The sequence below is a fragment of the Tachysurus vachellii genome, chromosome 13 (assembly GCF_030014155.1).
Source record: "Tachysurus vachellii isolate PV-2020 chromosome 13, HZAU_Pvac_v1, whole genome shotgun sequence".
NCBI lineage: Eukaryota > Metazoa > Chordata > Actinopteri > Siluriformes > Bagridae > Tachysurus > Tachysurus vachellii.
The window spans coordinates 2,192,049-2,214,907 of NC_083472.1; the positions used below are offsets into that span (position 1 = coordinate 2,192,049).

Sequence of the window (22,859 nt, forward strand, 5' to 3'; positions counted from 1 at the left end):
CACAGCGCAGTCTCTCACACGCTTTTAGTCAAAGACAGTAAATAGCATGAAGGTTTGTAGTGACCCATGTGCATGACTCAAGGAAGTGTTTTGGCTTTTGGGCTTTCCAAAAGATGCTAATGTTTATGGCGTGTACAGCGTGGTGTGAGTTCAAGCAGATTTCTCTCAGCAGACAGAGGGACTCATCTGGGCTGGAGTTAAATGTCAGCTTAGTGTCATTCGTAATCTCCTTATTTTCAGCTCGGTGCACAAAAGGAATTAAGAACGTATTAAATATCTTTTGTCAGAAAAAAGGTAAAACATCTCACCACTTAGAAACTCACGGATTTCTCTCAAAGAACACTCAAAGAAAGATGTTAAAAAGAGAACCGATCTAATTTATACCTAGTGTCGTGGTCCCCATGAGGACCAAGTAAAATAAAATGGTAACATTTTTACCGAGTAAATACACACACCGGTTTAACTTTCAGATGAAAACGCCGAACGCAATTGGTTTGTAATCAACAAGCTCACTCATTTTCCATGACCAAAGGCAGGCTGATTTACTTGATCCAATCCTTCCGAGTTCCTCTTAGATCCCTCAGGTTCTGAGGAAATGCCAAGGAATGTGCTTTTGCCTCTCTGGCAGGCTTTGTTTGGGATGTCTGGAGCTTGGCTGGTCTGCTTTATACTGACATACTTCGATGTCCTGCCCACTTCACCACACGAGTATGGCTACCAGGCCCGGACAGACATCAACCTGGATGCGGTGAGCAGTGCTGAATGGTTCTTCATGCCTTATCCAGGTGAGTGCATTAGTGAAACTCTTTAGAGTTATGAATCTATAATCGTCCAATATCAACATCAGTGTTCATGAGATCAACATCATGTGACATAATAATAATGATGAAAACGCAACGGTAACTGACCACAATCTGGATGTATTTCTGGATGCATATACAGTACACCACCCACCTTTCTTTCTGTTTCCACTGAGATGAGGAACATCCAGCAGTAGCTGTGTATCTGTGTGGTGGACCTTAAAGACCTTGCTTGAGTTACAATATGCAGACAAAACATGTCTGCAACGTACAGAACGAGGCGGCCACTTCATTTCCTACTTTAAAAACAAACAATAAAACCTTATACTGTATCCTGAATTTAACTGGAAGCTCAGTAAGCTAAACACTGGTGTATCATGATGCCTGGGATTTTTGGAAGTAGTCGAGCAGAATTTGGAACGAGTTGGACCCGGCATCACCCAGATAAGGGGCACGGTGGCTTAGTGGTTAGCACGTTGGCCTCACACCTCCAGGGTTGGGGGTTCGATTCCCGCCTCCGCCTTGTGTGTGTGGAGTTTGTATGTTCTCCCCGTGCCTCGGGGGTTTCCTCCGGGTACTCCGGTTTCCTCCCCCGGTCCAAAGACATGCATGGTAGGTTAATTGGCATCTCTGGAAAATTGTCCGTAGTGTGTGATTGCGTGAGTGAATGAGAGTGTGTGTGTGTGTGTGCCCTGCGATGGGTTGGCACTCAACAAACGTGCTCATACTCTGTGTGAGAAAAAAAGAACGCGGAAACATTTTATATAAAACAAAATGATTCAAATGATTCAAGTGATTTAAATTATTGAAACAATTCACTGACAAATAGATTATGATTTAAATCTCAACTTGAATTAGAATGTCCGTTCATAAATATTCGTATTCTCTCTAAAAATCATAAGTGCCAAAATTATTAGCGCCCCTAAAGGATCGTTATAAGAAGCCCAAACCGAAAATTTGCTGGTGGATGAAACTGGCATGCCAAAAGGCTTGCACAATTCAGCTGTAAAGCTCTGAACAAAAGAACCCAGAAAAAATGCAGGGCCTGAACTAATAAGATAGAAAATGCCTCAGAAACCACTGTAAAATCCGGTACAATGTGCTGGTGCATTATTGATGCTTTGGGGCTGTTTGTGAGGCTGCTGGTGTTAAAGTTCTTGGATCATAAATTTTGTAATACTAGAGCATTTTAACCTCTGAAGTGTGATCTTATAATGTGGTGATTAAAAATACGTGTGAACTCATCTCATTTATTAATAAGGTTTCTGTGCCCATTGTGTCCTTAAATGAGCTGGACTTGAAGCTCAGATAGGAACAAATAACTGCATTCTTTTTAACTACATTCTAATTATTTACACTTCATGTTTTTTATATAAATAATTTGCTTTTAGTCTATAATTGACCTTCTCAGTCAATGTCACAGTTGAAACATTGAAAATAAAAAATAGAAATGAGAGAACTTCAGATAATGAGCTTTCCAAAATTCACGGCAGGCAGCTGTAGATATTTAGCCTCCCTCGTTGACTAACGGACTTGTGAGACATTTAAACACACAATAAAAACACTAATGATGTGTCTGTGAGTCTGATCTAAGGCTCTGTCATTCTTTCAGTGTGTTTTAGATGTGTGTTTTTCCCTCAGTTGATGATCTTACACTGAATTTTAGTGTTGAAGAGAAATCTGAGCTGCTTTATAGACAAACAAACACATTTGGTATCAATGTTTACTCTGAAGATACAAACATTTGTGTGGAAATAAATTTTTTTATAAAAATACCACCTCTAGTATTGTAGTGAAAAACAGAAATCCTGATGAAACTCTACAAATTCCTGAGTGTCTACTTTCATACGAGCTTCATATTAACACCACTGTGAAGTGACATGAGGAAGACGTTCACTCAACAACATTGACACAATAAAACAGAAGGAAAGTCAGTTTTTTTTGGCCTCAGGGGAAAAGAGTTGTAGTGGGCTGGGACGGTTCCCTAAGTTTTTATGTAATAAAAATTGTTGTAGCTCAAGTGGTTAAGGCTTTGGGTTGAGGATCAGAGCATCAAGGTTCAAGCCCCAGCACTGCCAAGCTGTCACTGTTGGGCCCTTGAGCAAGGCCCTTAACCCTCTCTTTTCCAGTGGTGCTGTATCACATCTTACCCTGAACTCTCCAAACCTCCAAATTTGGGATATGTGAAGAAAGAAACCTAGAGAGGAACCAGACTCAAAAGGGAACCTCATCTTCATCTGGGTGACACAAGAGAGTGTGATTATAAATTATTGGGAGTGGGATTAAAAAATTATTCTAAACACTGAGAGTGGGGTTATAAATCATTATAAACACTGAGAGTAGGATTATAAATCATTATAAACACTGAGAGTAGGATTATAAATCATTATAAACACTGAGAGTGGGATTTTAAATCATTATAAACTCCAAGAGTGGGATTATAAATCATTATAAACACTGAGAGTGGGATTATAAATCATTATAAACACTGAGAGTAGGATTATAAATCATTATAAACACTGAGATTAGGATTATAAATCATTATAAACACTGAGAGTGGGATTATAAATCATTATAAACACTGAGAGTGGGATTATAAATCATTATAAACACTGAGAGTGGGATTATAAATCATTATAAACACTGAGAGTGGGATTATAAATCATTATAAACACTGAGAGTGGGATTATAAATCATTATAAACACTGAGAGGGCGATTATAAATCATTATTAACACTGAGAATTTGATTATAAATCAATATAAACACAGAGTGGGATTATAAATCATTATAAACACTCAGAGTGGGATTATAAATCATTATAAATACTGAGAGTAGGGTTATAAATCATTATAAACACTGAGAGTAGGATTATAAATCATTATAAACACTGAGAGTAGGATTATAAATCATTATAAACACTCAGAGTGGGATTATATATCATTATAAACACTCAGAGTGGGATTATAAATCATTATAAAATCTGAGAGTAGGATTATAAATCATTATAAACACTGAGAGTGGGATTATAAATCATTATAAACACTGAGAGTGGGATTATAAATCATTATAAACACTGAGAGGGCGATTATAAATCATTATAAACACTGAGAGGGCGATTATAAATCATTATAAACACTGAGAGGGCGATTATAAATCATTATAAACACTGAGAGGGCGATTATAAATCATTATTAACACTGAGAATTTGATTATAAATCAATATAAACACAGAGTGGGATTATAAATCATTATAAACACTCAGAGTGGGATTATAAATCATTATAAATACTGAGAGTAGGGTTATAAATCATTATAAACACTGAGAGTAGGATTATAAATCATTATAAACACTGAGAGTAGGATTATAAATCATTATAAACACTCAGAGTGGGATTATAAATTATTATTATAAACACTGAGAGTGGGATTATAAATTATGTCCTTTCTAAGTTATAAACATTCAGTCGGAGTTGTGACATTAGGTCGAAACTTTAAGGAAAGTTCCACAGGACATCTGGTTGATGAGGAACCGTCGAGTGGTTTCTGGTGGTGGGGTTTATTACAGGCAGATTTGGAATGTAATACAGATAAAGCCAGTGGCGTTGTGTTACACTTGTGTTACTTGTGTTGTGGATTTCTGCAGCTTGTTCCTGCACGCTGCGCTTTGTATTTTCCATCGCTTTTTCCCCTTAAAGTCTTACTCTGGTCTTTAAGATGACACCATGAATGACTAGAATGCTTTCATTTCTACTTGTTAAGGATTTTTTTAAAGCTTCATTTATCTTAGTTGATCTGACACGAAGCCTGAGTGTTCTCGTTTCAGATTTCTTTAAAACATCAGAAATTCAAGCCGACATCTGAGACTGTTAATGTCCAACATCTTCAGACGTCTCTATCTGTGTTCAGTGTTCACATGTTACATAATCGTTCATAGTTAATAAGTGACCGTGTTTTCAACTCATTAGTGCTTTGAAAAGGACTAGGACCCCTGGGTCCTAGTGAACCCCATCTAAAAGAATCCTGGGATGTGTAGGTAGAGGTTTCACACTGCTCCTACTTTCCCGGGTTATCACTGAATCTGACGTTTCACACTGTACCTTCCTAAACCCTGCTGCAACCTTCTTCTAATTTGCATATTTGCGTATCAACACCTATGATTGGATAAATTCAGCGTGTGATGCTTTAAATAACGGCTCGTCTCACGTTTTCACTTTCTACGGTTCTGTTATCTTCCACAGTTTCATCATCGTTTTTGCTCTTTTTATGTTTGTCGTGTAGTCGACCAGGCGTTGGTTCGTTATATCGATATCCGACTTCAGTGTTTTACCTCCTGACTCTATCTACCGAGCCGTTTTTGTTATGTGTTTCTACGTCCTGGTTTTCACCTGATACGACTTTTCACTCACTTATCAGTTTCCGATTGGGCATATGTTGCTAAGCGACAAGCTGTAACATTCTAACACAGCAGCATCGTTTGCAAGAGTAAAAAGAGCTTCTAAATTGCACGTGTGAACTGTTCCTCCTGGAGGAATGAATTAGCTGAGAGCAAATGATGAACACTAAACCGACAAAAACCTTAAAAGTAGTTCCATTCATTCATTCATTCATCTGATACCGCTTATCCGAACCACCTCGGGTCACGGGGAGCCTGTGCCTATCTCAGGCGTCATTAGTCATCAAGGCAGGATACACCTTGGATGGAGTGCCAACCCATCGCAGGGCACACACACACTCTCATTCACTCACACAATCACACACTACAGACAATTTTCCAGAGATGCCAATCAACCTACCATGCATGTCTTTGGACCGGGGAGGAAACCGGAGTACCTGGAGGAAACCCCCGAGGCACGGGGAGAACATGCAAACTCCACACACACAAGGAGGAGGCAGGAATCGAACCCCCAAACCTGGAGGTGTGAGGCGAACGTGCCAACCACTAAGCCACCGTGCCCCCCCAGTAGTTCCAATGTTACATCATTATTCGATTTGAAACGATTGAAATCCGGATGATTTTTTTTCTCTTTTCCGGTTTTATTATTTTTCTGGCAACCAACACTGTCACATACCGGCTTTGCAGAAATCCAGATGTAGCTTTAGCTCCCTGATGAGTAAACTAGAGAAAAAAAAGAAAAACGCCTTACTCTGAGGCGTTCAGAGTAAAAAAAAACGCTTTGACTAAATTACAAATGACACGATGACAGACTTCACAGCCTGTCCTCCCACCTCCTCCACCCCATCTTTGCTTCACACACCGCCGAGGATGCCCAGGATCTTCTTGTTCATGCAGAACATCAGCCACGAATTCAGTGGAGTAAATTGTATTTCACTTTCTCAGCCGGAACTGCCGTTATAAATCATATCTATAACGAGAGCCTAGAGCCTAGTGGTGTCCAGGGAGCCCAGAGGATCCGTCAAGCATAGCCAAGGGGTCCGGGGTTTGTTTTTTACAGTTAACACTGCTGAAAATCACAAATCACGTTTATTCCCTTATAAATAACTTCTCATGCCGGTGCACCAGACTGTTGTATATCCCAGGGTGTATTCCTGCTTCACAGCCAGAGAGCTCCAGGGCAAGACGCCAGATTCCCACACATGCTGCTATCAATTAATGTTTAGATGTGAATGAAGTATTACTCTGTATTAATCTGTTCTTGGCAGTGTGCTGAGGTAAACACGCATAATGACACTATACTCTAATGTATATCTTGGCACAACAGTCACCTGTCAATCAATAAACTTCTTTATTAATGCCGGCGGGGAAAAATGGTTCAATTAAGGAGGTTGAAAGACTATGAGATTTTACACATTAAAACAGGAAAGAAGACACATATTTTATACAATGAAATTCGAATCGTTCATAAATATCGGATGAACTTGAACCAGGTAGCGATCCACATCAACAGCACATCAGGAAGTCATGAAAATTATGGTCATCTGGATGCAGGGAGACGTAACAGACTGGGAGGAAATCTCCGTCTTTCTGCCATCTTCTGCATACATAACCCGGCATACTGCTCGCAGACCCCAGCGTGTCAGGACACTAAAACCCGGACTTTAGCCCCGTGCTTTTCTTGATGTTCTGTGTTCACGTGTCTGCCCCGCCCTTGTCTTGTCCTCCCCGCCTCTGCACACCTGTTCCTCATGTGTTAATTGTTGTTAGCATTTAGTTGAGCCTCAATCCTCTGTTATTGTTTGTTGTTGTCATCTGTTGTCTTGTCTCTAGTCTGTGTCCCTGTTTCATTCATTCATTCATCTTCTACCGCTTATCTGAACTACCTCGGGTCACGGGGAGCCTGTGCCTATCTCAGGCGTCATCGGGCATCAAGGCAGGATACACCCAGGACGGAGTGCCAACCCATCGCAGGGCACACACACACTCTCATTCACTCACGCAATCACACACTACGGACAATCAACCTACCATGCATGTCTTTGGACCGGGGGAGGAAACCGGAGTACCCGGAGGAAACCCCCGAGGCACGGGGAGAACATGCAAACTCCACACACACAAGGTGGAGGCGGGAATCGAACCCCCAACCCTGGAGGTGTGAGGCAAACGTGCTAAACACTAAGCCACCATGCCCCCTGTCCCTGTTTCGCGTTTTTTTTAATTTAATAAGCCTGTTTATTTTACCCCCATGTCACTGACACAGCGATTGGCAACCATCACAGTGATTGACAGCTGAGAGGAGATGGTTGCCCTTTCCATCCTGAGAGCACAGCCAGATTTGCTCTCCAGGCTATTTCTAGCTGTGGCATAGTCCCAATTTCAGCGCAGCACCCGTTAGGTCTAATCTGTTCAATTTCATTTTTGTAGCAATGCTTAACAATGGACACTTTACAGAAATCCAGACTTGGGTTTTGTTCCATACGAGTTCCTTAGTAATTTAACCCAGTAATCACTGATGCACATTTGAAATAATGGAGAAAAAAAAAGCATGAGAGATTTTTGGGAATATTTGATGTAATAAAGCTAGACGATGTTTTGAACATCTTGTTCATGTTTATCTATCATTCATCTATTTTTCTATTCGTTCCTCTATCCATTTTCTGTACACAGGATTGATTATATATTCTGTTTAGGTTATTTCCTGTTCCTTTTATCCGTCCCTTGAAATAATCCCAGGTCAGTGGGGTCTCCCGAGCGTTAGCATCTCCTCCGTCCTAGGCATGATGGCAGGGGTACTGGCTTCTACAATGGAGTCCATCGGGGATTACTTCGCATGTGCACGTCTCTCTGGTGCCCCGACTCCGCCCACTGATGCTGTTAACCGTGGTATCGCAGTCGAGGGTCTGGGCTGCATCCTGGCAGGGCTGTGGGGCAGCGGCAATGGGACGACTTCCTACAGTCAGAACATCGCAGCTTTAGGGATCACCAGGGTAAGTGCTGAGAGGATAATAATAATAATAATAATAATAATAATAATAGAAATGCCAGTGTCATTTTCAATCACTTAGTGACGTTGTGGAACATTTTATTTCTCTATAACTCTTTGGCCAAGATAAGCATTGTGTGTTGCTAAGCAACAAGCTAGAACGTTCTAACACCACAGCATTGTTTCACACTGAACACGTTTATCACTGCCGCTGATCCGCTGCAGTTTCATAATCCAGGGGATAATGCGGTGCTTCATTACGCACTGTTGTGTTATCAGAGCTGTTTGGGGTTTTTTTTTTACGAGTTGGAGTAAATAAGCGTGATATCAAACCACAATCTAACACTGCGATCCATCTCAGCCTGGCCCTAACAGATCTATATTAATAACAGTTCTAACCTTCTTCCAGAGATGTGGAAGCTTTAGAATGCATCGTTTTACAGGTCCTAGGAGGATTGGACTTTTTTTGGATGGAGATGTCTGGAGTCTGTTACAGCTCAGTGGTCACGGCTCTGAGCGTTCCCATCGCCAGTAACTTTAACCTTCAAAACTGTCTCAGGTTTCAGGGTCTGGTATTTCTCCAGCTTTCACTGGGATGTACCTGTTATTTGGCATCACCACTGTGGTCCATCATCACCGCTGTCTCCTTATCTATTATTAATGTCCGATTTTCTGTTTGATTTTCTATTTTTTTTATTGGTCCTGCCCACTTGTTTGTGCTTTTCACAGCGCACTCACACACTACGGACAATTTTCCAGAGATGCCAATCAAAATACCATGCATGTCTTTGGACCGGGGGAGGAAACCGGAGTACCCGGAGGAAACCCCCGAGGCACGGGGAGAACATGCAAACTCCACACACACAAGGCGGAGGCGGGAATCGAACTCCCAACCCTGGAGGTGTGAGGCGAACGTGCTAACCACTAAGCCACCGTGCCCCCCTGAGATTGTCTCACTTCTCCTTAAATTTTGTTTCATGTTGAAAAACAAAATGGCGCTGCTTGGATTTACTTCATTCTCAGCTCAGCGCTGGTCCCTGTGCTGTAATTAGTGCCTCTGTGTTATCTTTCAATCCAAGGCTTTTTCCAGGAATTCCAGACCAAAGAATTCCAGCTCGGATTTTCCCAAGTCAGACATGTCAGCTTTCTGTCTAGAAAAGTGCTTTATCCTGCCACGGAAGCATAATATTAATAATGTTATAGAAAAAAAAGATTCATTTAAATTATAAAAACTCACAAACATTTTTTTTTTCTTTTTGGTTTTTTTAAACATATCAGTGGTGAAGTGATGTTGTAATCCTCACATCACAATCTTTCCTTTCTTAAAGAACAACGCAGTTTTTTAATCCATATAAAGTTACATTTAACGTCAGTTCTTTAAGCTATATATATATATTTACAGCATTCTATTTTTTTTTTCTTTCTTTTAGTGCCTCTAACACTGGAGACTCCTCCTTAAATGTAAAAGAAGCAGTGACTCACACTCACACACACGAGTCATGCATTAAGACAGAATAGGAATCGTCGTGAGAAAAAGAACGAGGTATAAAAAGAATGTGTAAGGAACCTCAGAGAACCTCCGGGTACACAAGCTCGACCGTGAGAAAAAGGAAAGGCGGAAAGCGACGTCGCCGATAAGGCATGACTCATGACTTCACATGACTAATTGTCACGGGTAGAACATTATTTATCAGTGAACTGCTCACGTGATTAATCATCATCTCATCCTTTTGGCAAGTTTCAGGGTTAAAACATGTGGATAAATGAGTAGAGGCTAAAATATGATATATTAGATTGATACTGCCATTAAAAAGCACTGTGTGTGTGTGTGTGTGCGTGTGTGTGTGCGTATGTTTGTGTGTGTGTGCATATGTTTGTGTGTGTGTGCGTATGTTTGTGTGTGTGTGTGTGTGTGTGTGCGTGTGTGTGCGTGTGTGTTTGTGTGTGTGTGCATATGTTTGTGTGTGTGTGCGTATGTTTGTGTGTGTGTGCGTGTGTGTGCGTGTGTGTTTGTGTGTGTGTGTGCATATGTTTGTGTGTGTGTGTGTGCGTGTGTGTTTGTGTGTGTGTGTGCATGTGTGTGCGTATGTTTGTGTGTGTCTGTGTGCATGTGTGTGTGTGCATGCGTGTGTGTGCGTATGTTTGTGTGTGTGTGCGTGTGTGAGGGTGCGTGCGTGTGTGTGCGTGCGTATGTTTGTGTGTGTGTGTGCGTCTGTTTGTGTGTGTGCGTATGTTTGTGTGTGCATGTGTGTGTGCGTATGTTTGTGTGTGTGTGTATGTTTGTTTGCGTGTGTTTTGTTTGTGTGCGTTTGTGCATGTGTGTGCGTATGTTTGTGTGTGTGTGTTTGTGTGCGTGTGTGTGCATGTGTGTGTTTGTGTGCGCGTGTGTGCATGTGTGTGTGCGTATGTTTGTGTTTGTGTGCGTGTGTGTGCATGTGTGTGCGCATATGTTTGTGTGTGTGTATGTTTGTGTGCATGTGTTTGTGTTTGTGTGCGTGTGTGTGCATGTGTGTGCGTATGTTTGTGTGTGTGTGTTTGTTTGTGTGTGTGCGTGTGTGTGCATATGTTTGTGTGTGTGCGTGTGTGTGTGTGTGTGAGTGCGCGTGTGTGTGTGTGTGTGTGTGTGTGTGTGTGTGTGTGTGTGTGTGAGTGAGTGTGTGTGTGTGTGCGTGTGTTCTCATCACCTATAGACAGGTTTCTGGGATTAAAGAATGACACGACGCGTTTTATCTACTTATAGCTACATTTAACATCTCTCTCTCTCTCTCTCTCTCTCTCTCTCTCTCTCTCTCTCTCTCTCTCTCTCTCTCTCTCTCTCTCTCTCTCTTTTCCTCGCTCAGTGAACAGGTCAGCTTTTCTTGTCAATTTAACTGAAGGGACTTTCTAACAGTTAGTTTTCTTTTTCTACAACTTCTTGTTATGGAGAACGTTATAGCTTTTGCTTTTTTTCCTCTCTCTTGTTGTTAGTGAGACAAAATCTATGATGTCGAGATTTACAATAAGAAAAGATTATTATTATTATTATTATTATTATTATTATTATTATTATTATTATTGAAGTGATTAGACCCTATCCATGACTCCACTGTAGGTGAGTCATAGAATCTGATTCGAATCGAATCACATTGACCCACAAGTATTGTGCCAAAGCATTAAGCAGAGTCTGATTTGTGATAAACGCCACCAGGTTGGAAGCAGGCTGGTCCTCCAGACGGCGGGCCTCCTCATGGTCGTGCTGGGACTCTTTGGGAAGTTCAGTGCCGTGTTCATCACCATCCCTGAGCCGGTGATCGGAGGCATGTTCCTGGTCATGTTCGGGATGGTCGCTGCTGTGGGAATCTCCAACCTGCAGGTATACGGAGGTGTTCGCTCTCACACTGATGTGCGAGACGTGCTCAATGCCTTCACTGATCTGATGGTGCAAAGCTGCAACAAAAAACATTCATTCATTCATTCATTCATTCATTTTCTACCGCTTATCCGAACTACCTCGGGTCACGGGGAGCCTGTGCCTATCTCAGGCGTCATCGGGCATCAAGGCAGGATACACCCTGGACGGAGTGCCAACCCATCGCAGGGCACACACACACACACACTCTCATTCACTCACACAATCACACACTACGGACAATTTTCCAGAGATGCCAATCAACGTACCATGCATGTCTTTGGACCAGAGTACCCGGAGGAAACCCCCGAGGCATGGGGAGAACATGCAAACTCCACACACACAAGGTGGAGGCAGGAATCGAACCCCGACCCTGGAGGTGTGAGGCGAACGTGTTAACCACTAAGCCACCGTGCCACCTAACAAAAAACACTGTAAATACTGTAATATGGTGTTGTTTTTTATTAATGCTTCACATGTCATTACATTTAAAAGCACATTAAACATTCTCTAAATTGTTACCTGACATTTCAGAACCCTGCGAGTTTAAAGGTTTCAAGCTGAGATATGCTCAGCAGAACAGGTTTGTGACAAATAGTAATTATTAAGCAATATTTTTATGCCTTTGGTTGTCAGTTCTGCAAGATCAAAAGAATGATGGCGTAACAAAGTATGATTGATTGACACCAAGGACCGCACTGAAGGTTTCCCTTTTCCCACAATGTTTTTTTTTTCAGTGTTGTTTATCTCACAATGCTATTTATCAATATATTTAACACATTGCTCGTGAGCAGTTAACCCTACAGTACATGGGACTATGAGTGGCTGTAGTTTTCCCTTAAATGGTGAAAATCTACAAAAAAAAAGACATGCAAAGATGAAACAAACACGTGGAAATTAAACGAATCATGTAAAAAACGTGTGTGTGTGGAGGGGATGAATCATATATAAATGATTCATTATAGGAAATAAACGATTCATGAGTATAAAGAAAAATCACGTGTTAATGAATGACTCACTAAACCGTGAAGCTATGAAGATTTTTTTGTTTCTCTGCAGCAAGACAATTTAACATGATTGATGTGATTATTAATTAATTGCTTATTTATTTGTGTTGATAAATAAACGATATACGGCAGGAAAGTGCTAAAATAGATCCTGTTATACGTATGTGGATGTGGTCGAGTGTTGGAGTTTCATTCTGAAGGTTACACCACATCCACATATAATATGACATTATATAACATGAATGCAGCTTAACGGTATAAAGAGACTGGGGAAAAAATATTGTATGTAATGTACAGTGTAAAGAAACCTGCAAGAACAAGTCAAGTCAAGTCAAGAAGCTTTCATTGTCATTTCAACCATTTATAACTGTTTATATAACAGTGAACGTTTCTACAGGATCAGGGTGCTACATTACACAAAGACAGGGCTAGGAATTAGTAAGTAGTCCTAGCCACATAAAGTGCAACTGTGCAACCTGGTGCAAACAGTGCAGGACAAGACAAACAAGACAGTGCAGGACAAGACAGACAAGACAGTGCAGGACAAGACAGTGCAGGACAAGACAGACAAGACATTGCAGGACAATACAGACAAGACAATGCAGGACAAGACAGTGCAGGACAAGACAGACAAGACAGTGCAGGACAATACAAACAAGACAGTGCAGGACAATACAAACAAGACAGACAAGACAGTGCAGGACAATACAAACAAGACAAACAAGACAGTGCAGGACAATACAAACAAGACAGTGCAGGACAATACAGACAAGACAGTGCAGGACAAGACAGACAAGACAGTGCAGGACAAGACAGACAAAACAGTGCAGGACAATACAAACAAGACAGTGCAGGACAAGACAGACAAGACAGTGCAGGACAATACAAACAAGACAGTGCAGGACAAGACAGACAAGACAGTGCAGGACAGTACAAACAAGACAGTGCAGGACAGTACAAACAAGACAGTGCAGGACAATACAAACAAGACAGACAAGACAGTGCAGGACAAGACAAACAAGACAGTGCAGGACAATACAAACAAGACAGTGAAGGACAATACAGACAAGACAGTGCAGGACAATACAAACAAGACAGTGCAGGACAATACAAACAAGACAGTGCAGGACAAGACAGACAAGACAAGGACAATACAAACAAGACAGACAAGACAGTGCAGGACAATACAAACAAGACAGACAAGACAGTGCAGGACAATACAAACAAGACAAACAAGACAGTGCAGGACAATACAAACAAGACAGTGCAGGACAATACAGACAAGACAGTGCAGGACAAGACAGACAAGACAGTGCAGGACAATACAAACAAGACAGTGCAGGACAAGATAGTGCAGGACAAGACAGACAAGACATTGCTGACAATACAGACAAGACAGTGCAGGACAAGACAGACAAGACAGTGCAGGACAATACAAACAAGACAGTGCAGGACAAGACAGACAAGACAGTGCAGGACAATACAAACAAGACAGTGCAGGACAGTACAAACAAGACAGTGCAGGACAGTACAAACAAGACAGTGCAGGACAATACAAACAAGACAGTGCAGGACAATACAAACAAGACAGACAAGACAGTGCAGGACAAGACAGACAAGACAGTGCAGGACAAACAAACAAGACAGTGCAGGACAATACAGACAAGACAGTGAAGGACAATACAGACAAGACAGTGCAGGACAATACAAACAAGACAGTGCAGGACAAGACAGACAAGACAGTGCAGGACAATACAGACAAGACAGTGCAGGACAAGACAGACAAGACAGTGCAGGACAATACAGACAAGACAGTGCAGGACAAGATAGACAAGACAGTGCAGGACAATACAGACAAGACAGTGCAGGACAATACAAACAAGACAGACAAGACAGTGCAGGACAATACAAACAAGACAGTGCAGACAAAAGGTTACAAGACAATACACAATAAACAGTAAACTGAAACAGCGCTGACTGACCCGTGTCAGTACTGTATGTAAATACTGTAAGTTCAGACAATATTGTGTGCAGTAATACTAGAATGAACACAGATTCTTAGCAGCAGGTCCCTGAGATAGTGTATGAGCAAAATGACTGAAATGTTAGACAGTGTGTGCGAAGAGCAAAACAGTAAAAAAAGTCTGCAAAACAGCATGTAAACAGTTTGTAAACAGTTTGATGAATGTAAGCAGCATGTAAACAAGTTGATAGATGTATATTAGAAGTGTGTGTATGTGGTGTTTGTCTGTGCAGTCCATACAGATGATGTGCGTGTGTATGTTGTGTTCAGTACAGTTCAGTTCAGTTCAGTCTGATGGCTTGTGCGAAGAAACTGTTACACAGTTGAACAAATAAGCAAACAAACAAACAAATAAATAAATAAATGATGAGTGAATGAATGAATACTCACTCTCTCTCACTCACTCATATTCTACCGCTTATCCGAACTACCTCGGGTCACGGGGAGCCTGTGCCTCTCTCAGGCGTCATCGGGCATCAAGGCAGGATACACCCTGGACGGAGTGCCAACCCATCGCAGGGCACACACACACACACTCTCATTCACTCACACACTACGGACAATTTTCCAGAGATGCCAAACAACCTACCATGCATGTCTTTGGACCGGGGGAGGAAACCGGAGTACCCGGAGGAAACCCCCGAGGCACAGGGAGAACATGCAAACTCCACACACACAAGGCGGGGGTGGGAATCAAACCCACAACCCTGGAGGTGTGAGGCGAACGTGCTAATCACTAAGCCACCGTCCCACCCATGAATGAATATATTATATATAATAAGATTTACCTTTACCCTTGTCATGACCCTTTAGACTTTACCCTCCTCTGCTCTCTAATCGCATTTCACATAACCCTGCTTAGAGTGAGGGGATTCACTATAACCAGAAAGCCCTACGTCCTGTAAGCATATTACTGCCAAGAATTTGACCCTTTGAAACTATACAGATGTTTCTGACCCTAAATGAAGCTATAGACAAGCATGGTGCGGGGTGTTGGGGTGTTGGTTTGCGATTACTTGGCATGCCAAACGTATTTCAGATTTATGTGATTTCGAAAGATTAAAACGAACCAAAAGTACAAAGTAAACACAGCGCCCTGATTTGCAGAAGTGTTAGGAACTGAACCGTCGCCTTATGTTTGAAGTCACTAGAAACTTTTATGCAAAAATCCCAGAATGTCCATCACCACATCGAGCACTGTTTGTTCTTTGTTTATCATTTCACAAAGGTCTTAGCACTGAGCACATGGGCAACACACACACACACACACACACACACTCATAAGCGATCCCTGTGTGAGCTGCATGAGGCATGTCAAAGCAGGAAATAAGCCTGGAGATCAGTGCTGCAGGCTACACACAAGGCAAACATGCAGAAAACAATGCAAAGCGTTTGATCTGAGCTGTGACTAAGAGGCAAGAACTTTCCAGAGAACGAGAGCGAGAGTGAGCGTCTAAGAGAGAGAGCATGCAGGCTTTCGCGTTTCCATCTACACACACAAACCTTTACTGTAGGTTTGTTTTGCTTTTCCTATTAATTCTCATTCATTTCTATCTATCTATCTATTTATCTATCTATCTATCTATCTATCTATCTATCTATCTAATATATTGTTTTCCATACACAGCCCAGTAAAAGAACTGTTACCATGGAAACAATAGCATGTTGAAACAGGCGCATTAATATCAAACTGTGCGTCGCGGCTGCACTACAATCAGAGCTGCTGTACTAGAAAAATCGTCGTCAACCTCCGACCAATCAGAATTCAGAATTCATCTGCACAGTGGTATTAATATAGAAGTTCAATAAATATGTAAAAAAAAAAAAAAAGATTTATTTAATAAATAAATAATTAAGTCCTATAAAGATGATTTATAGACCGGGATATTATTGGTATTTGGATATAAACAATTCTATTCCACTCACCGGATATAGAAGACGACTGGATGTTTATTCTGTTCTTCTTTTGTCTTTTAACACATAATACTCTTCATTTCTTCTGCTCTGCTCTTATTTGTGCAGTACGTGGACTTAAACTCGTCCAGGAATCTGCTGATCTTCGGCGTTTCTATCTTCACTGGACTTGTGTTGCCAGCGTGGTTTCATTCCAACTCAGACACCATCAACACGGGTAAGTCTAGAGCACAACATGCTCCTGTGTCCATCACGTCACACACACACACGACGGCAATTTAACGTGCTTCAGATAAATGACAGCAAAAGTCAAGTCAAGAAGCTTTTATTGTCATTTCAACCATGTATAGCTGTTGCAGTACACAGTGACATGAGACAACGTTTCTCCAGGATCAGGGTGCTACTGTACATAGAACAAAGACAGGGCTGAGGACTTAGTAATTAGTCCTAGATACATAAAGTGCAACTGTGTGACCTGGTGCAAACAGTGCAGGACAAGACAGACAAGACAGTGCAGGACAAGACAAACAAGACAGTGCAGGACAAGACAGACAAGACAGTGCAGGACAAGACAGACAAGACAGTGCAGGACAAGACAGACAAGACAGTGCAGGACAAGACAAACAAGACAGTGCAGGACAAGGCAGACAAGACAGTGCAGGACAAGACAGACAAGACAGTGCAGGACAAGACAAACAAGACAGTGCAGGACAAGACAGACAAGACAGTGCAGGACAAGACAAACAAGACAGTGCAGGACAATACAATCAAGACAGTGCAGGAAAAGACAAACAAGACAGTGCAGGACAAGACAGACAAGACAGTGCAGGACAAAACAAACAAGACAGACAAGACAGAGCAGGACAATACAAACAAGACAGTGCAGGACAATACAGACAAGACAGTGCAGGACAAGACAAACAAGACAGTGCAGGACGAGACAAACAAGACAGACAAGACAGTGCAGGACAAAAGACAGTGCAGGCAAAAAGTTACCAGACAATACACTCTCTCTCTCTCACTCATCTTCTACCGCTTATCTGAACTACCTCGGGTCACGGGGAGCCGTGATCGGCGTCATCTCAGGCGTCATCGGGCATCGAGGCAGGATACACCCTGGACGGAGTGCCAACCCATCACAGAGCACACACACACACTCTCATTCACTCACGCACTCACACACTACGGACAATTTTCCAGAGATGCCAATCAACCTACCATGCATGTCTTTGGACCGGGGGAGGAAACCAGAGTACCCGGAGGAAACCCCCGAGGCACGGGGAGAACATGCAAACTCCACACACACAAGGCAGAGGCGGGAATCGAACCCCCAACCCTGGAGGTGTGAGGCGAAGGTGCAAACCACTAAGCCACCGTGACCCCCCCCCCCAGACAATACAAAAAGTACAAAAAAGAAACAGCGCTGACCGACCAGTGTAAATACTGAATGTTCAAACAATATTTTGTGCAGTAATACCAGAATGTACACAGTTCTCCTAGCAGCAGGTCCATGATATAAGGTACAGAATTGTGCAAAAACAGCAAACTACTGAAATATTGTATAGTATGTGCAAAATGACTGGAATGTTGTACAATGTGTGCAAAACAACTGAAATGTTGGGCAGTTTGTGCAAAAGAGCAAAAAAGTGTACAAGACAGCATTTACATTTACAGCATGGTTTGTATGCGAGAACTTTGGCAGGTTGAAAACAAGCCGTGCAGTTGCATTTTGGATCATTTGCAGAGGGCGGATTGCGTTCATATGTAGACCTGCCAGCAGTGTGTTGCAGTGATCCAGTCTAGAAATGACAAGAGACTGAACAAGTACCTGAGCAACCAGTGAGGACAAAAATGGCCGAATCCTTCTAATGTTGTAATGTTACAGCATGTAAACAGTTTGACGGATGTAAGCAGCATGTAAACAGTTTGACGGATGTAAGCAGCATGTAAACAGTTTGATGTGTCAGTGTGAGTGTTTTGTGTGGGTCTGTGCAGTCCATACAGATGATGTGTGTGTGTGTGTGTGTTGTGCTCAGTACAGTTCAGTTCAGTTATTGAGAAGTCTGATGGCTTGTGGGAAAAAACTGTTACACAGTCTGGTCGTGAGGGCCCGAATGCTTCGGTACCTTGCTTCGGTACCTATTTGAATATATATATATATATATATATATATATATATATATATATATATATATATATATATTCTATAATATTGTAGGGCTCTTTGAGAGATGGGACACGGAAAAAAGAGCACAGAGACGGTGTGAGAGATAACACAAAAAAATGAGGTATTTATTTCCTCACTCACTTAAAGCAAAAACCAGAAATTAGGAAGGCAGAAAACTGAGTCCTTCCTGTAGGGGCGGTTGGGCAGAGAACCAGGCTCCACAACCCGGTAGCAAGAGGAGGACGGCAGGAGAATAATACAGCAGCCCTCCCAGGATATTAGCAAGGCTCAGCCAGCAACGTGGAGTCCCAGGTCAGTTGGATGTCTCTGAAAAAACAAGGGAAGAAAGATAACAAACATTAGTTCCGTTTAGCACGCCCCCCTTTCCTTTCTTCAGTCGCTGAGCCTTGCTTCCTGCTGTGCTTTCCTCCTGGAGGGTGAATGCTCCAGCGGCGCTCCTGATTGGTCCGGGATTTTCGGCGGGAGTTTCGGCCGCTCCGCCCCTCTCTCTCTTGCCGCGGTGCTGACCAAGGTGCTGGAGATCGGGGGCTCGCGGTTAGTGCCGCTGGCCAGGGTGCTGAACCACCGCCTGTTCCACTCTCCCGCTTCCGGGTTGCCGATGCCGTGGGCGAAGAGCGGTTTTTCCTCCGTGTGTTTGCGGTGGTGCACGTGCCGCCGTCACAGGTCCCCCCCCTTTGCTCTGAGCCCCCACCTGGTAGTAACCATCCCCAGAGAGCATAGCGCCGCGAGAGGCCATCGGCGTTCCCGTGCCGGCTCCCGGCTCGGTGTATGACCTGGAACGAGAAATCTTGTAAAGATAAGAACCACCTCGTTACCCTGGCATTGGTGTCCTTCGCCTTGGCCATCCAGAGTAGAGGGGCATGGTCTGTCACCAGGGTGAAGTGTCGCCCTTCCAGGTAGTACCGGAGATCCTCCACAGCCCACTTGATGGCCAGGGCTTCTCGTTCCACTGCGGCGTAGTTTCTCTCAGCGGGGGTCAACTTCCGAGAGATAAAGAGGACCGGGTGTTCTTCTCCCTCGAACTCCTGTGACAGGACGGCTCCCAGCCCTGTTTCAGACGCATCCGTCTGCAGCGAAAAGGGGCGACCAAAATCGGGGTTCCGTAGTACTGGCTGGGTGGTGAGGGCCTCCTTGAGCTGGCGGAACGCCTGTTCTGTGCCGTCCGTCCAGTGCACCCGGTCCGGCTGGCCTTTCTTGGTGAGGTCTGAAAGAGGGGCAGCTAGAGAGGAGAAGTTAGGCACAAAGCGTCTATAATAGCCCGCTAATCCTAAAAAGGCCCGTACCTGTTTCTTTGACGTGGGTCGAGGGTACTCTCTCACGGCCTGGACCTTCTTCTCCTGGGGCTTTAGGAGTCCCCGGCCGATGCAGTATCCCAGGTACTGGGCCTCGGACAGGCCCAGGTGGCACTTGTGGGGGTTTGCCGTAAGACCAGCTGTTCGGAGGGCCCCCAGAACCTCCCCCAGGTGGAATAGGTGATCGGACCAGGTGGAGGAATGGATTACTACATCGTCCAGGTAGGCAGCAGCAAAGGCGCGGAGGGGTCGGAGGACGATGTCCATGAGGCGCTGGAAAGTGGCCGGGGCCCCATGTAGGCCGAACGGAAGGACCCGGTACTGCCAGTGGCCATGGGCGGTGCTGAAGGCGGTCTTTGGCTTCGCCTCTGGCGCCAGGGCGACTTGCCAATAGCCCTTTGTCAGGTCAAGGGTGGAAATAAACCGGGCCTTCCCCAGCCGCTCCACCAGATCATCAACTCGAGGGAGGGGATAGCTGTCGAAGTCTGAAATCTGGTTGAGCCTCCGGAAGTCGTTGCAGAGGCGGATGGACCCATCTGGTTTAGGCACCAGCACGATGGGGCTGGACCAGGGGCTGGCAGATTCCTCGATAATCCCCTCTTTCAGCATGCGTTCTACTTCCTCTTCAATAGCCTGGCGTCGAGCTTCTGGGACCCTATATGGTCGCAGTCGAACCACCATCCCAGGAGGGGTCCTGATCTCGTGATGTACCAGTGCCGTGCGTCCTGGCTGGGATGAGAAGACATCTGCAAACTGGTCCAGGAGCTCTGTGAGGTCGTGCTGCTGGGCTGGTGTGAGATCCTCTCCCCTCCGTACTAGGGCCCGTTCTTGGGGAGCTGTGTGAAGGGAGGCAAACGCAGACACCACAGCCGGCGGGGGAATCCATTTTTTTAAAAGGTTGATGTGATATAGTTTGGTGTCTGCACGCTTACCTGGCTGTTGCAGCCGATAGTTCACCGGTCCCACCTTTTCGAGGACAGTGTACGGGCCCTGCCACTTTGCCAGGAACTTACAGGCTGCACTGGGAATGAGGAGCATTACTTGGTCCCCAGGGCGAAGTTCCCTCGCCTGGGCGGGCCGATTGTACGTCCTCTGTTGTGCTCGCTGGGCCTCCTCAAGGTGCTCCTTCACGATGGGCCCCACACGCTCGATACGGGTCTGCATGTCCTGGACGAATTCAATGACGGAGCGGAAGGGGGAGGGTTGCTCCTCCCAGGCCTCGCGGGCAACATCCTGCATGCCCCGCGGCCGCCGCCCAAACAGGAGCTCGAAAGGGGTGAAGCCTGTGGACGCCTGGGGTGTTTCCCGGATTGCAAAGAGGACGTATGGAAGGAGGAGGTCCCAATTCCGTCCTTCCTGGTCTACCACCTTCCGTAACATACGTTTCAGGGTCTGGTTAAAACGTTCCACCAAGCCATCTGTCTGGGGGTGGTAGACATACGTCCTCAGGTGTTTGAGCTGCAAGAGCCGACACAGATCCATCATTAATTTAGACATAAAGGCGTACCTTGGTCGCTGAGGATGTCTTTAGGGATCCCGACTCGGCTGAAGAGCAGGAGCAGTTCTCTGGCCACGCTCTGTGAGGTGGCCTTCCGAAGCGGGACCGCCTCGGGGTAGCAGGTGGCGTAGTCCACCATCACCAGAATGTATTCATGGCCCCGGGCAGACTTTGGTAGCGGCCCGATGAGGTCCATGCCAAGCCTCTCAAAGGGGATGCCAATGATAGGAAGGGGAATAAGGGGGGCCGGAGCTAGTTTCAGGGGAGAGGTCTGCTGGCACGTGGCGCAGGCCCTGCAAAAGCCCAGGACCTCGGCGTTCATGCCCGGCCATGTGAATCGGTCCCGCAGTTTCTCTAGTGTGTTCTTGGGTCCCAGATGGCCCCCCAAGGGGTGAGTGTGGGCTAGGTGGAGCAGAGGCGGGTTACGTTGGCGTGGCACCACCAGTAGGTCGCAAGGTTCTCCTCTCCTATCGGTGTGAAAATAAAGCAGCCCATTCCTCACCAGGAAGTACGACGGGGGAAGTGGCCGGGCAGGGTTGGTGTTGACTCCCTCCACCTGCAGGACCTGACCCCAGCAGTGCTTCAGCCGGTCATCCTCCTTCTGCTCTTTTCCAAAACCTCTCTCCTGGGTGGCCTGTTGAAACAGTGAAGAAATAGGGTTAACCTGCGGCTGGGGCTCACCTGGAGAGGAATCGCTGGCGTCTCTGTCACCCCGAGCCATGCACGCCCGGCGGTCCCGGCCCTTCTGCTTCTGTTCCAGCCCACACTTGGCAGTGGCCTTCAGGGCGGCAGCAAACCCCGGCCAGTCGTGTCCCAGTAGGAGGGGGACCGGGAGATCTGGGATAAGTCCGATGAGGAGCGGCCACTCTCCTGCTTTGCTACGGATCTTGACCCGTGCGGTAGGGACAGAACGGGCATCGCCATGGACGCACGAGACTGCGAGAGTCCCCACCGACTTTATGGGGGCAGGGAGTACGGTGGGGCGGGCCAGCGTGACTGTACTCCCCGAATCCAGGAGCGCCGACACCGGGCGGCCATTTACCTCCACAGTAAGGCGGGCCCCCTTTGGAATGGTGGGGGTGTGTAGGCCACAACTCGCGAGCCATTGTTTGGGGGCCTGAGTTGGGGCTCTGAGGTCCGGTTCGGTGGGCATAGGCTCATCAACCGGTCCCAGGGTGGGGCAGCTATCCAGAGGTCTCCTCTCCCAGATCCGTTCGGACACTGGCTGTTGTCGGGGCTGGGGGTGGCGGGCGCTGGCCTGGAAGTCTCTTCGAGCCTCCCGACCCATTTCTAGGGTGGCCTTGGCATGTTCCAGGGTGTTCAGAAGGTCCTTGGTGTCCTCTGGGCCCTTCAGCCCAACAGCCTTCC

The 22,859-nt window shown here is 45.0% G+C and overlaps 1 protein-coding gene across 1 annotated transcript in view; it reads left to right on the plus strand.

Annotated features, from left to right (window-relative positions):
- The window catches only part of si:dkey-106n21.1 (solute carrier family 23 member 2), a 60,359-nt gene that overhangs the window by 31,908 nt on the left and 5,592 nt on the right, over nucleotides 1-22,859 (plus strand). Inside the window, exons 7-10 of the mRNA XM_060885927.1 lie at nucleotides 629-785; nucleotides 7,932-8,185; nucleotides 11,369-11,533; nucleotides 16,622-16,730. Coding sequence (XP_060741910.1) covers nucleotides 629-785; nucleotides 7,932-8,185; nucleotides 11,369-11,533; nucleotides 16,622-16,730 — 685 coding nt within the window. The remainder of the gene's footprint in view (nucleotides 1-628; nucleotides 786-7,931; nucleotides 8,186-11,368; nucleotides 11,534-16,621; nucleotides 16,731-22,859) is intronic.